Source organism: Capsicum annuum, chromosome 10 (assembly GCF_002878395.1).
Source record: "Capsicum annuum cultivar UCD-10X-F1 chromosome 10, UCD10Xv1.1, whole genome shotgun sequence".
Lineage (NCBI taxonomy): Eukaryota > Viridiplantae > Streptophyta > Magnoliopsida > Solanales > Solanaceae > Capsicum > Capsicum annuum.
The window spans coordinates 51,252,333-51,273,610 of NC_061120.1; the positions used below are offsets into that span (position 1 = coordinate 51,252,333).

Below are 21,278 nucleotides of genomic sequence, written 5' to 3' on the forward strand. Positions count from 1 at the left end.
ATGCAAGGAACTATCCTTCCACTTTATGAACAATATAGGAGATCCCCAAATAAACATACTTGGTCTAATGAAAACCTTACCAAAAACATCCTAAAGTTGAAAATTTAGCTCCTTAAGCTCGACAGGACCCATATAGTAAGCTGTTATAGAAATGCATCGGGTGCCCGTCTTAATATTAATGACAAACTCAATATCACCATCTGGAGGAAGACTACATAGATCAGTAGGGAACCAATTAAGAAACTTGGAAAAAATCAAAATAGAGTCAAGCGATGGACTCTACATACTAACATCACAAATTTAAGAGAGATAAGACTAGCAACACCTCAAAATAATTCTCCTAGCCTGAACAGAAGAAATAATCCTCATCGGCTTATCGATAATAGATCCCTTTCACATATTTAAGGGTACGTCGGGCATAGCTAAGGTAATGGTCTTGGAAAATTAATCCAAGACAACATGATAGAGGGATAATCAACTCATGCCTGGAATCATATCAAAATCCACAATGCCGAATATAATAAGGTCAGCTTGAGTAGCAAACACTCGAACAGTCACAATACATGATCTATAAACATGATCCACTAGTAAATAATCACCTATAGAAGTAGATACACATAGGGTACCTATATTGCACTTTGTACTTCGGGTCCAAAATTGCATAAAAATTCCATGTGTGGCCCATTTGTGGAATCAGACTAGTGAAATCAACAATATGCCCCTCTATGCTCGAGGAACATTTACCTTCAAGAAAGGGTAAACCTAGAAATAAATAAGCTCAACACTGTGAATAAATAACAACAAAAGATATAATATGAAAGACAACATAATTAATACTATAACACTGGCCCTAATAAACTAATAAGTGCAGAAAAGTAAGTAACCCAATGTGGGCCACCATAAACCCGAAGAGTGTAATCAAGAAAGTAAACACCAAAATTCCATAACTTTACCAAATATCAAGCCATAACCGATAATCTATGCATGCCATAACATACCATAAATAATCTATCAATGCCGAACTTGAATCAAAACTCATATCATTATCATCATATTTACCAAACTTGAATAAAAAATTATGGCATCAATTGCCGGACTTGGACCGAACTCAATATCAATAAATCACCAGACTTAAACTAGAACCCATACCAACTCATAAGTACCCAGCTAGTATAAGCATCAATAATTTAGTCCCTTCTAACTATAAAATATACAATTGTAAGGATATAATGCGCTCAATAAATCTACGAAGAGCTAACAAGAGTATTCGCCTAAGATAGGCCAGAGGGCCACATTTCTAATCCCCAAAATTCATACTAAGGCAAAATCAACCTTGAACTAGGATAAAGTATCTAAATTTACTTCTAATAACAAATAAGCCTTAATTATCCCTAGGATATCAATTCTACTCGAAACATGAGTAACTAGGTCAATTACGCCTAATTTGCATTTCCAGGATAGTCAAAATAGTCCAAATAATACTAATTATATCTATTATACCTTAAATACCTAATTTCCATCCCATATATAGCATAATATCATAAATATACTATGAATTAGCTCAATATATGAGGAAGGTAAACATAACCTACCTAGACACCGAAGAAAAGCCTAAAGAAATTTGCTAAATCATTAATTTTGCCATCTAAAAATATTCTAAAAGATGCCATGCTATTAAAATTATAATTTACTCATCAATACGAGAAGAATGGTACCTAAATTTTACTTTTGTGCTTCCAATCCAAAATTACATAAAAATTCCATGTAGGGCCCATTTATGGAATCACACTTTCAAAATCGACAATACATCACTCTATTCTCAAGGAACATTTACCCACAAGAATGGGTAAATTTTGAGCTCAAATAGTACTACTATCGACCCACTAGTATTCTGGGGATTTGGGATAATTATGGGAAATTAATCCATGGAATTGATGAGAACTTACCAAGAACTCAGATAAGAAATATGTTATTCGAGGTTATTGTCTTATAATATAGGTCCTAACACTTAGCACCCAAATCATTACTAGTACGATCTCATACCGTATCTGTAGTAGCAATTTGGGTGAATCCTTATCATGCGAGGACCGGATTTAGGTTTTCATTTAATTTTGTCTTTGTCTTTCCCATTTTTTAGATAATTTAAGTTAGTTGGTGGCTGATCCAAGTTACTCATCGTAGTAGAGGCTTTTCAGACTTATAGTTAGTTGTTCATCTTTTGATCTCAAACCTATTTAATAATGATTTAATTTTCATTAAATATTTAATATATTATTTAGATCACCTTCAACACAAGTATTGTTTTATCTGTTATTATCTAGATTTTCTGGCATTTCGCCTGACAATGAGTTAGCTTGGTTTCACTTGTAATTCTAAGCATCGTGTTTCGACTATGGGGTAGTCTTGGGTCAACATTTATCTTCCTATTTTGCAACCGACCAAGGCAATCTTGGTATATCTCAGTCCTAGTTGCAAATCAATTTTTTATGTTACTAAAGAGAAGATCTTATCTCCTATATTTTTTATTTTATTCCTTAGTTCCCTTGGTTTGTTCAGTTTGGGTTTCAAAATTTATTTTAATATTCATAAAATATTAAAATAGTTAGCTCAAGAATATAAAAACTACTAAAATGATAAACAAACTTCGTCGTCTCAATAATGAACTAAACAATCATGCAACTCCATTAATTCTAGAACAAAAAGTTTAACTCCACATGGACATGGAGTAATTACAATAAACCATATAAAGAAAAGAGTAAAAATAAATAAATAAATAAATACGGATAAGAGAGAAGATTAAACTAAAATTCTCTTGCCTTAACGATAGCTCCTAGATCTCTCTAAGTAAAAAATTTTGCAAAATTAATTTTATGGAACAGTATAGGTGCAGGAAAAAGGCCTAAATAAAATAACTAAGTCCAAAATGGACTAAGAAAAATTAAACACGGGCTAGACTCCTCTGTGTTACGCCATTGAAAGCATATCTTTGTCTCCGCGCTGCTACTTCTTTTTCTTTTCTTCCACAATAGCCACGTGGCCAAAATATCAGCAATTTCATTTAACTCAAATTGAATGTTGAGATATATTATTATAATAAATTTAATCCATTAAGATACATGCTAAATTTCCTTCTATGGTTTCTTTTTTTTAAGTTACTGTTACTCAAATTTTCTTCATTTCACATTGATTCAATCCTATATATAAAAGTATAATATCAAGCATAATTCATAATCAATACTTAAAAAAGACAATAAAAATACTAAATGTGATGCAAATAATGACAAAATATATGTATTTTTTAACCTCAGAACCATAGCCCCAATGTCTGGTTCGGGAACCTGTATGCTAGGTCCATTAGTTTATGTTCTTAACATTTGCAAGAATAAGAATAAAAGAAGTCAGATACCTATTTCGGTAATCAAATAACAACTAGAATTAGGGATATAGCACAAAAGAAAGAAGAAACTAGAGCTTTCTAGTGTCCCGCAGCCTCTCAAACAAAAGCACAAATATCTCTGTGTCATTCCACACGACTTTACTAGACATGTTCTAGTACAACAAGATTGATGAACCTGGGGCTCTAATACCAACCTTTTCACATCCTAAATGACCGTGAGTGACGCCCACACTAATCCTCCAGTGGGAGAACCATCTAACCTAAATACATAGTCATTTTTAATATAGAATATCATACAAAACTGTAATAATAATAGTATAAAAAACTAATCAATTAATAAGTGCAAAAAATGAACAACTATCTATTTCAATCCTCAAGACCCAAAAATCCTCGTACTAGAACTTCTATCACAAATAATAACAAAGAATCATATCCAAAAAAGTAATAAAAATAATAAAGTATCATTACTCAAACAAAATGACATGATCAGATGAGAAGATCTTGGAAACCTGCATAGGAAGCATTCTCACCCTTGCATCGACTCTATCTATCACATGCTTGAGGTAATGTCTCATAACATTCTTTGAAACATATCCTGCACTCAACAAAAGAAGAGCATAGATTAGTGTCATTACAAACACTATGTACTGGTGTGTATCATTGGCTGATTTAACTCAGACCAACACACATAAATCAAATATAAGTAACTTAGCGATCAACACACAAGTAATCTCAAACTCAATAAAAAATCTCCACAACTAAAACATATAGGACCAACCAGCATTATCAAGTAACTCATAATCCTTACCCTATCTACTATTTCATAATCATAAGGATGATATTCATCATATAGGGAACCTATAACCATCTAAATACACTAATATGAAATCAACACCTAATCATCAATATAGTTAACCATCTCACAAGAATAGCCCAATGCTACCATGTTCACCACAACATATTATGTATGTTACATAAACCTGTTAATAGTCCAACATATATAACACCTCATAGAAATTACCAAATCAAATCTGTATATACATACTAATGAAACTTATGCTTTCCTGATAGTTAAGACCTGTAGGAGACCAACTTCATCTATGTATCGTACTGACGTGGTACCAAGCCCTTCAAAATCTTAATAAATAAGTAATCCATACTTGTGTAATAACCGACCATTCAAATATTACAATTGTGAAAGATAGTCAATATCACTCAATTGCATCATATTGCATCGGTAATTTGACTAAAAAGTATCATAATAAAAGACTTAGTCAATTTCATACCATTTATCTCATGCATATAATAATATTAGGCAATCTAACCCATCATAAATATGTCTTGAGGCGAATTCACAAATACTTAACTTACTTAAAGAAATGGAGTTCAAATCAAGTCTACAACTACAATAAAACCATAGCCTATCTCAAACACATGCCCATATGCCACAGATATGAAAGAACCTTGCCTTTTATGTAGATATAGGTTATTCTTGGTCTAACAAATAAAAAATAAAGAGTATTCAATAATTTACTCTTCAATTCCAAGCATTAGGGACTAAAATCCACTGATTTTATCCTAGTTCATAGCCTAAATAATCAATTTGGATGGTTTTCACCCATTAATTTATTCCAAATCCTAATAATACACATTAAAGGGGAAGAATTCTATGCTAGGAAGTATAATGTTACAACCTAGAATCATTATTAAGTGATTTAGGACTACACATAGCCAATTCTCACAAGTTTATCAATTTAGGGCTTAAACCCATGAATGTTACAATAACTTTTATTCGAGCGATTCTACTTATTAAAAGGATTAATCCTATGTTATAAGGTTTGAATAACATACCTCACCATTAGGAATCACACAAGTAAATAAAACTCTCTGTCCCAAGACTAAGGTTAAAAATTTGGTGTTTCGGAGAAAACAATGTCAGAAATAAAAAACAGGGATTAAGCACTGTCAAATATATGATGTAGTGATACCTTGTTTACTGTGGCATTCCCATTGTAGTGGCTAGAGTCCCACTATAATAGTCTATCACTTAAATCAATGACCGCTATGATGGCTCCACTTCTGCAACACTAGGGCTACTATAATGGTCTTTAAAAAATAGCTCGGTGGACTTCTTGATGTAATATTAGATACATGGAAGACAAAAACAATACAAAGAAACAAAAGATAAATGATAAGAGGCAGACACTAAGATTTAAGTCAAGGGAACTAATACTATATTAAAGTATAGACCTCCTTGAATGTTCAAGGTAAGTACCTAAATCGTAGAAGCAAGCTACTATGCAACCATGACTATATTAAAACCAAGACCTCCTAATAAAAGTACCAAACAAGTACCTATACTATAGAGATACCCTCAAGGGAAATGATTTTCATATGCAAGAAATCCTGTCTACACTCAATAGCAACATCGGCCTTAGCCATACCTCAAAAGAGTTTCATCTTGCAATTCAACATATCAAAATTGTCTAAGTTTAAAAAAGAGCTAATATCAATTGTTGAAAGACTACAATAATAAATATAAAAATACCATTAATAAAATAAGAGTATTCTAAGCATGAGGCTTGTATTTCAAGAATAGCCACTATATGTCCATATTTTTTTCTCCCTTCTTTTCCATTTTTCCTTATACTTCTATTTTAGCATATTCTCGAGCTTCAATTATTCATAGAAAAATATAGATGATGCGCAACTTACATCATTCTTATTTTTTTGAAAAGGATTCATCTTTGAATTCAAACCTAGAGAAATCATTGGAAAAACAAATAACCAAGGAGACCTTATAAAATGAGGCCCTCATAATAAGAGTGGGTAGTAGGATTGATGTGTCGGTACTATACTGATCTATCCTGATAACAATACTAGTTTATCCCAGATTTATAGGATCTAGGATGGGATGAGATACATTAAAATGGGTCACGGGATAGATTTTTATCCCTGTTAACTTAGCCTAGTTTATCCTTGTCTATCCCATTCATAAAAGAAATTATTTTTTATTTCTAATGGATTGTAACCATTAGGGATCATTTTCCAATCACTAGTAGACCCTTTAACATCTAAGAATTCCCAATAATCACCTTTTGACCTCCATAACCCCCCCCCCCCCCCCACCAACACATCTTACCCACTTAAACATTCAAATCTATTAATCCCCTCTCCCCGCAACCCCAATTTTTTTTAACATTTAAAAATTCTCCCATTCCTCTCAACTCTAAATATTGCAATGACTCTATTTATTATTATTATATTTTAATTCAAATATAATTTGATGAATTTGTGAGAAGAAATCATCTTCAAGCTTCAAATTTTGATATCACTTTTGGTGTTTGGTTATAGTCATCTACTTTAGGCAAACATTTGGCACATTCAATTCACTCTCTAATTTCTTGATTTGCTTTTTATATTTATTATTTTACATTTACTTATCTTAATTTTATAATTTCATTTTTATTTCTTTATGCCGTGGATTCTTCTATAAAAATTCCAAAAATAAAAAAAGAATGGCTAAAGAGGCTCCTAGTATTGATGAATATTTGTAAAAGAAAAATTATTCTACTAATTATTCTCAAATTCTTAAATTTAAAATAAATACAGATCATTTTACCTATGTGAATAAAACTGATTTTTCCTATGATCACATAGAAATTAATTTTGACACTCATATTCCATATGATTCTTATGATAGACCATATAATGATTTAAATTAAAAAGTTGAATTAGGCATAGAAAATGATTTAGGTGATACATCAAATAGTCCCAGTCCTAAGCTCCAACTCAGAATAATCCTAAGTTTGGAATTCGTCTACCCCTTATTGATCCAAAAAAGGGTAAGACCAAGGTACAACGTCTTTTAAAATCAGATGTGTGAAAATTTCTCTTTGAATACTGAAACACTTGTTTCTATGTGTAATCTTTGTAAGAAATGATAGAAAAATATTTCTGGCAGGAGCAGTGGTTCGATTGGGGGGGGTGTTATCTAAACATTTGAAAAAAAATCATAAACTTGAGTTGTTTTTAATATAAGTACTATTGCTTCTACTGGTTGTTCTAGTAGTGTCCTTGGACCATCAGTTGGAGGGTCCAACATAGTTATAAGCATACTAATCTCCTCAAACCCAAATGGCCATATTTCATAATGCACCTATAGTAGAGATCAAGATCTTGAAAATATCGCTAAAATAATTTTTGTTTGTGGTTAGCCTTTTAGTTTTGTAGAAAATCATGATTTTCTTACATATATTACTGATACATATAATCCTAGTACTAAAGGTTCTTCAAGAAATATGGTTAGAAGAGTTGTTTTTGAATTTCAAGAAAAACATTGTCAATATATTTATGCCTGTTTTGAAATAATATATTGTAGAGTTTCTATCACTACTGACCGGGTTAGTAGTGCTAACTATTTTGATTATTAAACTATTACTGCATATTGCGTTGATTGTAATTAAAATATACAAAAAAAATCAAATATAAATTTTTGAACATAGAAAAAATATTGGTCAAACTGTAGCTGAGGTTTTAGAATTCCATGGTATTTTTGAAAAAAATTGATTTGTGTTACTTTAGATAATGCTTCTGGTAATTTAAATGCTATGAATTTGCTAGAAACTAGAATTTTTCCAATTAGAAAGGATGTTTTTCATGTTAGATGTGTTGCATATATATCAAATTTGTTGTGAGTATTGGTGTCAAATTAGTTGATAGTAGGTGTGATAAAGTTGAAAAGGCTTGTTTTTGGTTTTTTCATCTGAATAAAAATTGTAGAATTAATCAATTTAAAGAATTTTCAGTGTCTGTAAACTTCCTATTAGAAAAATTCTAATGCATGTTAAAGCAAGATGGAATTCTTTACAAGATATTCTTATAGTTTCTTATAAATATCAAAAGCGTATTAGCATTCAATTTAATTCTCATATCTATAACTCAAAGGTGAAACTTACCAAGTTTGATTGGCATGACGTAGAAGAATATTTATATTGAGGTGAAGTTGTACAAATTGGGTGTCACACTGACACTATTATATGCATCGGGTGTCATGATGAAACTTTTATATGGATCAAGTACCATGTCGATACAAGTACATAGACTGTGTTCGTCCCTTGTAAATCATAGCTTTGACTTTTTACTTACTCAATTATGTGTATACAACTTACATGCATGCATTCACATCACTACATTATTATATTTTCATCTTTATGAGAGTGGTTGTTGTGTATTTTACTTGTTGCGTATGAGCAATGAACCAGAACACATGGTTGTGAGGTACGACATAAGTTGAGTATGTACCTTAACTTTTGCATGCGGAAGTCATACATACATATATATATGTATATATGTTTATATATTTCATGCAGGTATTAGGTGATTTATTCTAGTATGTGTAATATCCTCAAGAGTAAGACAAATGGCCTTAACAATAGGTTGTTTAGCTATGGCATAGTGGGTAATATTTGTGTTGAGTGTAGGGTCGTAGGTGCCATTAAAGAAGAGTAAGGTGGCATTCAGAGAACCTAGTAAATAGGTATTGCGAGTGTTTAGTCACCCAAAGATTTTTTTCTATTGTGAAGACTTCCTTCCTATTTCTATTGTTGTTATTTATTTCTAACAATGTTCAACCAATAATACCTACCAGTATGTTTAGTTGTATTGATACTACTCTTAGTATATCTTCATTTGGGGATATATCTTCATTTGGGGGTATATCTATATTGCAGGTCAGTTGGAATTTCTATAGGTACGGTGGTGGTTATTCTCCAGGAACTCTTGTTATCCTACTCCTACATAGATGTAGTGTGCTGGGTCATGTTTTCTATTTCTTAGTGCTCTTGTACTAGTTTATATTAGGTTCTGGTAAACTGTAATTTTACTTCCACAATGTAATTATTTCATAAATGCATTTGAACATGAGATCTTTGTTTATTTAAAGGATTAGTTTATTTTAAAAAATTGCATCATATATCTTCTACATGATATGTGAATTGGGCCATGAAAAGTTGGTGTTAGAGATCTGGTTATAGGTCTCCCAGTAAAAGAAAAAAACACCAAGTAGAGTCATGTGAATTGGTGTGTTGGCATCCACATTAAAGTTGTAGGAAGCAACATGCCATGACCTAAAATCTTAGGTTATGATGGCACCTAACTCAATCTACCAGTAGGTAAGTTGAACCCTGCAGCTCAAAATAGTAAGTAATGGGACATTAAAATGAAGATACATACCATAAAATAGATGGGCCAAAAGTAAATAAACAGAGAGAATATGCCCTATAGGAAATAATAATGCAAAATGAAGAAGCAAAATATACAAAATACACCCCAAGACATGGTATCAATTGGTGTAGGAGCTACTAAGCATAATAGGAGTACTAAGAAAATACCACATGTGTATAACCGACTTTAAAATGTAAAATAAAGACTAGTCTAAAAAAATAGAGGGAAAAAGGCGCAACTTCAAAACTCAAGAGCTCACCCCAATCTCTAAATCAAGATAGCTCTACATGAAGAACACATAAGTGCGATAACTTATACTAGGATCTTCTTCAAAGAAGAAGATGAAGTAGTGTAGTGTAAGTACCAAAACACGCAGTACCCAATAGGCATAGGCTGACTGAGGTCTAAAGATAATGAAAGTATACATAACATGAAAGAAGATACTAAATAATGTGTTTAATATTAAAAGATATGATACACAAACTAGGTAACTAAAATGGAAGTACTTACCTACAAAAACTAGCCTAATAGTCTAACACAACAAGATATCTAAAACTAAAATTGCAAATAGTAAAAAGAGGGTCCATAAGACATACCTAGGTTATAAATACATTCCATGAATAACATGTCACAAACTAAGTAATAATAATCAAATAATAACGTAACTAGGTCCCTATAAGTTCAGAAAGTACACAGCAACATACAAAACCCAGACAACCCCATAAGCATGATAGGTACAAAGTACAAACATTACCCAATCGGCCTCCATAAGATGACTTGTACCAAACAATAATCATATTAGTGACAAAAGTCCATATGAATGGATTAATATTATGGAAAACGAAGTGATGTAATATGAGATAGATGTCAAATCTAACTGTAGCATATGCACCTCCTTATTCCCTAACCATAGAGCATACTAGTCCTAAGCCAGATTTCCAACCATAATCAATAGCAATATATGTTGAACTTAAATTAAGACTAAATGGATAGATAAATAGTAAAATCAGTTGTGGACTCAAACCAAAACTAAATAGGTAATAAGTGGTGAAACCAGGTGTCAGACTCAAATTGGAACTGATGAATAATATTTTGTAAACTTAGATTTTAGAAATATAAGATGACAATCCAAAGCTCATATCAAAGCCAAGTCTAGCTAATAATCTATCCATTTTAGAAGACCAAAATCCTTAGAAACTTATGAAGTCTTATTAATTAAGTTAAAATGGTGGTTTAAGACCAAATCACTATTATAGAGGATAGAAAAAATATATATTAAGATGAAAGTCAGTGCCCGAGACCAAAATGAAGCATAGATAGTGCATCTCAATCTTAAAAGTCATCATGCAATGGTAAGAGTGGTATGATTTTTATTTTAAAAATAGTTCGAGTGGAGAATGAGAAATAATTCTTTTTTAAAAAATAGTAGTGAAAATCAATGTTTTTCTTAGAGTCGTACCACAATGCATGCGGGTATACATATGAAGGTATGCATGTCATCACTAGTTTACATATAATAAGAGCATAATCACACAAGTGCTCATAAGCAAAAGTCACCACTCTTCAAAGTAAAAAATACTATCTTGATATCCGATAGGTGCATATATATATATGTGTGTGTCAATAGGAAAAGAGAGTAGTCAGGGATATCCATGATAGTAAATAGAAAACAAATAAGGCGTACTAGTCCGATTATGAAGTTCTATCCTAATATAAACTGAAGGTCGCAATTCTAATCCTAGCATCATAGAAACATAAAAGTATCCCTAGCCTAATCCTATCACTGCAACAGATATATAGAATTAAGGTACAAGTTAATGGTTTACTCTAAGGTTTTCCCAAAGAAGGTGAAGAATAATGAAAAACTAGAATAGTCTTAAGTCTATACCAAAACCCCAACCCTGTATGTAATTTATATTATATACAATCTTGTAGAACATAATCTATAAAAAAAAAAGGTATAATCTAGCCTACCTTAGAGTCGTACAACAGTCTCGGACCAACAATTGCCTGATTTCTCCCTCCACTTCATCTCAAAAAGATACAACATCAATAACCTTCTAGAATCAAGAAAAATCCTCCTAGGTTCAAGCTTCACACTAGAATTCGAACTTCAACAACTTGATGTAGATAATTAATATTCTTTATAAGGGTTAAATGTAGTGTCAAACTAGGTTCCCAACAATATTCCTCCAGAAGAAAAATTACACAAATAGCCGTCAACTTAATAATTGCATTGGTGAAGGAAAACAAATAATCAAAGAAACCTATGGAGTGATAACACTACAAGAAAAAGGTCTATTTAAGACCAACATTTAGGGATGAGTTAATAATTTCGTCTCTAAAAGTATATCTATTGAGACGAGATTATATTCCAGTCCTTAATTGTGCATCTTTTTGCAAAAGTATAAAATATGGTCCTAAAATATTTTTAAACTAAAAATTCTAATAAAAGAAATTTTTTACGTTTTCCCTGCTAAAATAAAACATAGGCGCCAAATTTTTTTCTACTTTTCTAAATCTGATTAATAAGGAACTCATCAGAGAAAAACTTTCATATTCAATATTTTTCATAATTATTTTTGTACGGCCTTTTCAAAAATCTCTCAATTATAGTGTCTTCTTGCATTTTCAGTTAAGAATTTCTCAATTGTAGTTTTAGAAATCTCTTTAGTAACGGCGTCTGGCAAGAGGTTGCGCTCTAGTAAAAGACAGCATCAACCGCACCTCAGCATCAATCTCTCTGTGATTTGATTAAGAAGAAGTTCTTTCCCTTTGCTTTTGCCATAAACTATTGATTTTTGAAGTTGCGCAGCTTCCACAACATCGATCGTCGATGACAGCCGGCTGGACCAACCCATTGCTAAGGTAAACCTAAATTGGCTTCTTGTTTCTTACTTTTGGTTCACACCCTTTTCAAAATACTGAATTTTTCACAGTGGGGTTGCACTATTAAGCTTTTATTGATTTTGATTAATTGTGGAATTGCAATAATATTACGTTATGGAGTTCTTACTTTTTTTTATTTTCCCTTATCTATATCTGTTTCTTGTTATGTTTAACCCTTTAGATAATGAGTTTAAACTTGGATTTTGTTATGAACTTTATGGTTGAGTGGTGACCATTGGGGTTCTTTTGGATATGGACATTTTTTATTTTCTTGATTTCTGTTGTTGTTTGATGGGATTATTCAACCAAACACATGGGTTTATGGAGTTAAAGGGATTTTTTTTGCAACTTTACTTTTGTGTACTGTTACTATAAGTTTTGGGTTCTATGTTATTTTATCAAATAAGTTAATTGTGTCTAAGATATGGGGGCAAAGGTAGAGGAAGTGTAGTCTATGTATATCTAATTCTTTCTGGACCCCATGAATAAGATTACATCGAGTATATTTTTATAGACATATGGTTTAGGTATAACTAAGGAAAGGATTGCCTAAGTCCATCTGAAGAAGTTATTTCCAAAACTGAGGAAAATCCAGTGGTTGAGAGCACCGAAGTTGCCGCTACACCCGAGGGAAGCTGTAACTGAATCATCTGAAGCCTCTTCTGCTGTGAAGGCTTCCAGTGATGAAAACACCGAAAGTACTGAAGATGAGACCTTAGGAGATCAAGAATCTGCTGATGACCCTCCTGAGATTAAGGTTAGATCTAGTTAACCATCAACCTTGACTCCTCCTTACTAGCTAGTAGCATGTGCATTGACTATTTTCTATTTATGTTATGATTGGCAATCATCTTGAGACAGCATGCGTCGTCTTCCGCTTTTCTACTATAAATCAGATAAGACACTGCTTTACAAGATATGTTGATTATCATCGGTCAGTAATACAGCTATATACTAGCCATTCCTCTTTTGTGTTTCTTTCTATGTGTTTTGTATTTTTATCAAATAAGGGAGTTTCACTTATGAAGGAGAGCCTTTGAGTAACTGATAATTATTTTGCACTATCGAAGAAATTCTCTCAATTACAGGATCGGTTTTGCATTCGTTTGTGTGTTCTTTCCCTTTGATTTTGCACCATAATCTTGGTTTTTCAAGCTGTGCAGGTAAGTTTTATGTTACATTTCATTTTCTTCGATGCAAAATTCTTTCAGTATAGATCTTTTCAAGTTCTTGCTATTGCTTTCTCAATTTTCATCTATTTTTGGTTTATCTAACTGTACTTTCTCAATTTCATCTATTTTTGATTTTGTTTGTATTGCTTATTTGATTCAAATTCTGTTTTCGCTCAGTTTTTTTTGTTTGATTTCACTAATCTCCATTTTCTCTCAATTTGCCCTAATGGCTTTTATCGAAATATTTACCAAAATATTAATGTGGTGTAGCTGTATTTGAAACTTCTGGCAACGATATGTTTATATGTATAGTGAGGTGTTGTGATGGGGCAAGTATAAGATGTATTTAGATGTAATTTTTTCTTGGTAGTTAGTGCGGGATGTTGTTAAAGGTCTTCTCAATGTTACTTTTGCATAGTTTATAATGATCCTTCAATATTGGTCATGACAATAAGCCGCCATTCCAATAGTTTAGGCTTCTAGATGCTTGACAGGTTTGAAAAATTTGTATCGTTGACCATCGGGCTTGAAAGGGAGTCAAATTTAGATTTCTATAACAAACACTTACTAGTGTTTTCTTAAAGGGAGTGCAAAATGCAAATTGGACAAGTAAAAGTAACAGATAAAGTATAATGTTAGTCTATAATGTTTGTCAACATGAACTTATTATTAGCCAGTACAACATGCTGATTTGTGTAGTTCATGGTACTTTGCAGCAGTTAAGTGAGAACTTTGAGAAATATAATGAGTTTTCAACTATGTTTTCCTTTTAAGAGTAATTAATTAGCTATATGTGGTGATAACACAAACACATCATATGATCCATGCATTAATAGAAGTAGCAAAGTTAGTTTAGTATGCTGAATGCATGCTAAAATTTACCTAATAAAAGCCACTTTCTGTTTTTCTTAAATCTTTTCTAATGTGCAACATACTTGGGGGAAATGGGTTTTCAACATACTTGAAGCAGATTTGACTCGACACAAAGAAATCTCTTTAGGTCAAAACTGAGAGAGTACTTCTTAACAGCTCAAATTCTAGTTTGTTGCTAACGTCTTGCGAGCCCTACATTACCTGTATAACAAGTAGGTCCACTGATGCGTGTACATGTACAATATTATTGCACAGACATAGCTATAGAATGTTATACTTAACTAATATCCAAACAATCTTGTCACCTAAGAAAGCCCTATTACTTTACATTACCAAGAATCAGCAGATTCCTCGTTTGCCTACAGATTAAAAAAGATGGTCGACACTCAACATAGAGTCGGGTAAAATTACTGCAAATACATGTAAGAATATAATTTGTCACTTGGAATACAAAGACTATTTCAAGAACCTACGACACTATATGATTATTCTTTAAATTGTTGTTCCTATTCACTTTGTTTACTGTTTCCAATAATCTTTATGTATTGACTACTGAACTTAGTTTTGTTTAAATCTGCAGTGTTCTCTTATTTTATGCAGACGAGAAGATTAAGAGTCATGCTAACCATTACATTGTCAGAGTTAGTGTATGAAGTTCGAGTAACACAAATGAAACCTGATGAAACAGTAGAAGTAAGTGGTGAAGCTCGTCGTCTACGAAGGATTAGCAGAAAACCTCTCGTCCTGGTATGAGGTGAAATTTATTTCTGAGAGTCTTCTTATGGCTCTTGATGCCATCCTTGGACATGCACTTCTGGTAAGTTTGGCCTCCTTAATCACTTCTCTAAGTACAATATATTAATATTCTTCAATTGTGTTTTGTCATTAACTCTCTTGTAATTCTCTTGCACTATTTTCCTGTAGTTCTCTATTATGAATGTCGACAAATATAGATATGTAGCTGCAGAGAGCTTTTATAAACCAGTGATAGAATTTTCTCCTGTACCAGATCTTCATATAATGTGGTTACTACATCTTTGTGAAGCTCATCAGGAAATGCAGTCTTGGGCAGAAGCTGCTCAATGCGTTATTACTGTTGTTGGTGTAGTGATGCAGGTAACTTCAATTAGATAGCCTTCCTATTTCTTGTAGTGATGTTTGAAGGTGGAGCATCTCGAGCCTTCTTTTTCTCATGATACTTATGAGAAGTTTCCTTATTACCCGCCGATCACTTCATCTTAGATGGTGTTGTTGTTTGTAGTTAAATGGTGTTGTTATTCAGTTTCTGAGCTTATTCTTAAACTGCTGCAGGTTGCTAGCTTTGGTGGCTCGAACATTAATCTGTCTACCTGGGAGAACATGAAGAACCCTTGTGAATTAATGTTTGCAATTTATATTACTCATACCGTGCACTCTCCTCCTTGTTGAGACCATGTGTATTCTCTTCCTGTTGCATAAAGTTTATAGTTTTATTTGGAAGACCAACCTTCTAATATATACGGCCACCGATTAGAGACCAACCTGCTAATCTATACGGCCACCGTTTAAAGCCTAGTCTATACGTAAAACTTAACGACCACCGTTAAGTAAACAAACTTATATTAGTAAACAACCTTATAACCTTAATGGCCACCATTTAACCTTATAACCTTATAACCTTAACGACCACCTTTTAACCTTTTAACTTTAAATTAGTAAGCAACCATATAAACTTATAACCTTAACAACCACCGTTTAACCTTTATAACTTTAAATTAGTAAACAATCATATAACCTTATAACCTTAACGACCACCGTTTTGATGTATTGGTGATTTATTAAGTTTTTTGTACGGTGACACATAACAATGCCACTCATCATACACTAATTACAGAGTAGCTAAATGCTGAACAATTAGCTAAAACATTACACAATCACACCATGTAGGCACATCATGTAAATCTTTCTTCAATGTAAGTACTTGAGGTTTTCCATTCGTGGTTTATTCGTACACGTGACAACTTGTATATAATAGTAGACATTTTTGAAAAGTCAGAGCAACTTTGGTACTTACTAGGTACGAAATTTGAGTGTTAGTAATGTTACATAATGATGGACTATCCTATTACAGGTTGTTATGTTAACAACTATTGTTGAAAAGTATACAAATAACTTAGCTACTAGCTAGAACAATAGATGATTTCACTATAATCACGTTCGTGATAGGAAATAGTTGACACTAAAGGTCGAGTGAGCGAGAGAGAATCAAGATGAATGAGGCACTAATGGGTCTACTATTGAGACTAGACTCAGTACCAGAAGTTGATCCAATAGTCAGAAAGCTGAGACGAGAGTCACAGGATTGGGAGGTTGCAAGAGATACTAGATGCGGTTTCTGACACGAAAATTCAAAACTGGGATGGATTTCTGATGGATTGGGAAGATGTTGTTGAGAGAATGGAAATGGAGGTTTGCAAAGAGAGAGGCAGTGGCAATGAACTAAAGACGTTTTGTGCTGAGCATTTGGGCTTTCGATGCATACAAAGGTTTCTCCGTGACCAATGATCTTGATAAGTGAATATGTTATGTATATATCTATACATATCCTAAGCTGGGGGGTCTATTGGAAGTAACTTCGCTACTTCTTCGGAGGTAGTGGTATGGATTGTTTCATCTTACCCTCCCTAGACCCCCACTAGGTGGTAATACACTCGGTATGTTGTTGTTCGTTTATCCGTACATGAACAAAATCTCCGTGCTTTATTGCCTTTCAGAAACTTAATTGAATTTTTGTTTAATGAAAATATAGTCATTATATGTTTAATTTTAGTGACCCTGCCGCTCATTATCTTTTTCCTACAAAAACATGCAGCAAAAGGTGTTACAGGTATTCAATCTCTTTTTTCCTGTGTATGCTTTGATTTCCTATGATGATGCTAACCAAATACTTAATTTTGTTTGTTTGCCACTAATATTCAGGTCGCAAGTTTTACAATCTTTCTCTCGACTCTATGATGGATACTCCTTTAGAGAATTCACCTTTTCTGGAGAGTTTTGTCAAAGGAGAAGACATCGTTTTTCTAGGATTATTTGGAAAAACATTTTGTTATATACTTAGAGATATTAGCTACTTTGGCTGATGAATTACGTAAACAGTATTGGGACAGTATATTTTTGTATGTTGTACTTTTTGTCGGATGTTAATTCATTGTATTGGTAATACTATTGATAATTTTATTTTTATACATTTGATTATCAATAGTAGAAATTGTATATTGGTTGCCACATTTTTGGTCAAAAACTATTTTTTTAATTTATCAATTTTAATTAAAACTCGTAAAAATACTTCTTTAAGGACCAACATTGAATTGTCCTTAAAACATTTCAAGGACTAGATATTTGGTCGTAAAAGCTTTCAAGGACCAGCTAAGTTTGTCGTAAAAGAATTCAAGGTGGATGTATAAAGACCAGAAACGTGGTCCTAAAATATTTTTAGGGACCAGAATTTTATCAATCAAAAAAAGACTTTAGGAACCGGTAAAAAAATTTCGTCCCTATTGACCTTTAGTGGTGGAGGCTATAGGGACGGGCGACGACCAGATTTTTCCTGTCTTTATTGACCTTTAGGGACCGAAAATATATTTTTAGGGTATACATTTTAGAAATTAGAGTTAGACTTATTAGATTTACCTATAAATTATTGAATTAATTATGCGAAGACCATTTAAAAATAGAAAAGCCTTTAGAAAAATTAAAGAATCTTTAATTAGTAATTATTCAGAATATATAAGTCTAAATAAAACAAAAGAAAACCCACAAAGATTAGCCTACTTAGTTACATTAATATCTAGTATTGAATCAAAATTAATAATCCATTTAAAATCTAGGATAATGAAACACATACCACCTAATTATGATAAAATTAGATTTAGATATCCGCCAAGATATTATAAATATAATTTAAAATAAATAAAGTACAACAATACAAAGAATTAAAACAAATTATTTCTGAAAAACGTAAAGAATTAAAAATAAGAATAAAAAGACTACATTATAATATATTTGCCAGAGTTAGTAAAAACTCAATAGATACACAAAAAGATGAAATATCAAAATTAGAATCACAAATAGATAGTTTAGAATATATATATATCAACATGAACTATTCACAATAAAATGAACAAAGAAGAATTTATAATAGATGAAAAAATATATGAAAACCACGAAGGATCAAAAATAAAAATAGTATTTTCTAATCTAGGAAGAAGATATAAGAAAATAGGTGAACATTTATATCTAATGTTAGAAAAAGAAGAATTAAAATTAGAAGATAAATTGGCAGCAATGGTAAGAATAGAAAAAGAAAATGAAGAGATAGATAGGAAAAAGGAAATAGAAAAAATAAAACAACAAACTACGGAAGAAATACGAAAAATAGAAGAAACTAAAAATAATAGGATTGCTGAATTAGAAAAAGAACTACAAATGTTAAAAGAGCTGTATGAACAAAGGCAAAAAGAAAAAGAAGAAAAAGATAGAGAACAAAAATTACTAAACGAGATAAATCAATTTAAGGAAAAATTGAAAATAAAAAACAAAGACTTAGAAATAAATAATATAGATGTTGAAGAGACAGAGACAGATAATTATGATTCCGAAGATAGTGAAACATATACAGAAATATTAACAAATACAAAAAATTTAGAAATCAATGAAGAACAAAAAGAAATTAATGAGGAAAACTTAGAAAGTACCCACACAGAAATAAATACTCTTGATAAAAAAGAAAATAAAAATATAATACCTAAAACAACAGAAATAAGAAAACCTATGTGTTATAAGAATAAGTTTAAAAAATATAATGAATATGACAAATGGACACCAAAATAAATAATTAATAAAAGTTATAACTTTTTAGACCTAGACTGTGTAATAGATACAGAAAAAACAATACAATTATGGATAGGATATATGACAAAACAATTATTAGATAATAATATAAATATAACAGATGCACCAGAATATATAGAAAGAACACTAATAGAATCAGTAAAACTATGGTTTTCAAATTTAACCGAAAATAGCAAGAAAGTATTAAGAACTAATAAACCTATAGAAGGAACATCATCAACAATAACTAAACTAACCCCTATAGAATTATTAAAAAAATATGAAACAGCTATAAAAGATGAATTTGGTAGTACGACAACAATAGAAGAAGAACAAGATGAAGAAAAAGATACAAATAGGAATTTAATGTTAAAATTAGCAATATGTAATATGTGTTATATAGATGAATATACTTGCGCATTTAAAGAATATTATTACAAAGGAGCATATAGTATAGAAAAAAGTAAAGAAATAAGAAAATTATATTTTACTAAATTACCCGAGCCATTTAGTTCAAAAATAATAAAAAGTTGGGAAGAAGCAAAAATAGTAGATACGTTAGGAGCAAGAATAAAATTTTTACAACAATGGTATAGAAACTTATGTGAAAAATATAGAGAAGAATTAAAAATGAAAAAAACATTAATAAGAAATTTAGCATGTTGCAAAAATAAAATAGCCCCCCAATTTGGATGTGAAGAAAGATATTATAAGAAAAGAAAAAGACATAAGAAATATAAGAAATATAAAAAATTAAAATATAAATATAAGAAACGAAGAAAAAAATATTATGTAAAAAATTATAAATATAAAAGACCATATAGAAAGAAGAAATCTATAAAAGAATGTACTTGTTATAATTGTGGAAAGATAGGCCATTTAGCTAGAGATTATAAACTACCTAAAAATTCAAAAAATAAACAAATATCAGAAATAAAAATAGATAATACAGAATATATGCAGATAGATTATATAGATTATGAATTAAAAAGTGAGGATAGTATATATGAAATTACAGAAAACGAAACAGATAATGAAATAGATAGTGAAATAGATGAATCAAATGACTGAAGAAGATATAAAAATAATAACAAAGGAAGAATATTTAAATGATGAAGGAACGGAACAAAAAATAATATTTGACAGTAATATATTTGATGAAATAAAAGGAAAAGAATTAGATTTAAGTGTAGAGAAAATATTTAAACTACCAACAATAAAAAATATTTTTACTAGGAAAAAGGATGAATATTATGTAGTATGCCAAAAAGAACATGTAATAGATTGCAGATATGCGAAAGGCAAAGCTAGTATACTACTAGTAACAAAAAGAATAATTAATAAAGAGATAAATGATATAAAAAGTAAAGGAGATCCAATAAAATATGTACACCTTGGAGGTACAGAGATATTAATAAAAGCATGTTTTAGAGAAGGAATAGATACACCGATAGAATTATATTTAGCAGATGATAGAATTATAAAACCTATAAAAAAAAGCATAATAATTGCCGTAAAAGGAAATCTAATATATCAAAAATTTAAATTTATAATAAGTGCAAATTATTCAGTAGCGGTAACAGATAGAAATATAGATAAATCACTAGTATTATATTGGAAAATATCAGGAATAGAATTAACCCCAGGAAGTAAAATATTTACAGCAAGATGCAAAAATCTATATGTATTAACAACAAAACATAAAATAACAGGAAAAAATAAGATTAACAAAATACAAATAGAAAGCCCATTCGAACAAATTGTAAAAACAATCGATTATAATGACTATAGCTATAGAGACATAGATACAGAAGAAAATTTAGAAATAGTAAATGATAGAATAAGTACAACGA

At 31.2% G+C, this 21,278-nt stretch overlaps 1 protein-coding gene across 6 annotated transcripts; it reads left to right on the forward strand.

Annotated features, from left to right (window-relative positions):
- The first annotated feature begins 11,856 nt into the window (after window positions 1–11,856).
- On the forward strand, window positions 11,857–16,028 carry LOC107844819 (guanine nucleotide exchange factor SPIKE 1). Of its 6 annotated transcripts, XM_047397906.1 has the most exons (6): window positions 11,857–12,490; window positions 13,026–13,268; window positions 13,373–13,445; window positions 15,137–15,373; window positions 15,481–15,672; window positions 15,868–16,028. In XM_047397906.1, exons 4-6 carry the CDS (start codon window positions 15,338–15,340, stop codon window positions 15,982–15,984), a joined length of 345 nt encoding a protein of 114 aa, XP_047253862.1. In that variant the 5' UTR covers window positions 11,857–12,490; window positions 13,026–13,268; window positions 13,373–13,445; window positions 15,137–15,337; the 3' UTR covers window positions 15,985–16,028. The 6 variants fall into 6 exon arrangements, 5 of the variants coding, with proteins under 5 accessions (XP_047253862.1, XP_047253860.1, XP_047253863.1 ...); XM_047397904.1 differs by lacking the exon at window positions 13,373–13,445; XM_047397907.1 differs by lacking the exon at window positions 13,373–13,445 and having other exon boundaries at window positions 15,157–15,373.
- The last annotated feature ends 5,250 nt before the right edge of the window (window positions 16,029–21,278 follow it).

What these genes read in the sequence shown, in the direction of transcription:
- LOC107844819 (XM_047397906.1), top strand. Translation starts at nt 15,338, where the DNA reads ATGGCTCTTGATGCCATCCTTGGACATGCACTTCTG. An exon ending in TCCTTGGACATGCACTTCTG is followed by an intron (nt 15,374 to 15,480) that starts GTAAGTTTGGCC and finishes ATTTTCCTGTAG; the next exon opens with TTCTCTATTATGAATGTCGA. An exon ending in TTGTTGGTGTAGTGATGCAG is followed by an intron (nt 15,673 to 15,867) that starts GTAACTTCAATT and finishes AAACTGCTGCAG; the next exon opens with GTTGCTAGCTTTGGTGGCTC.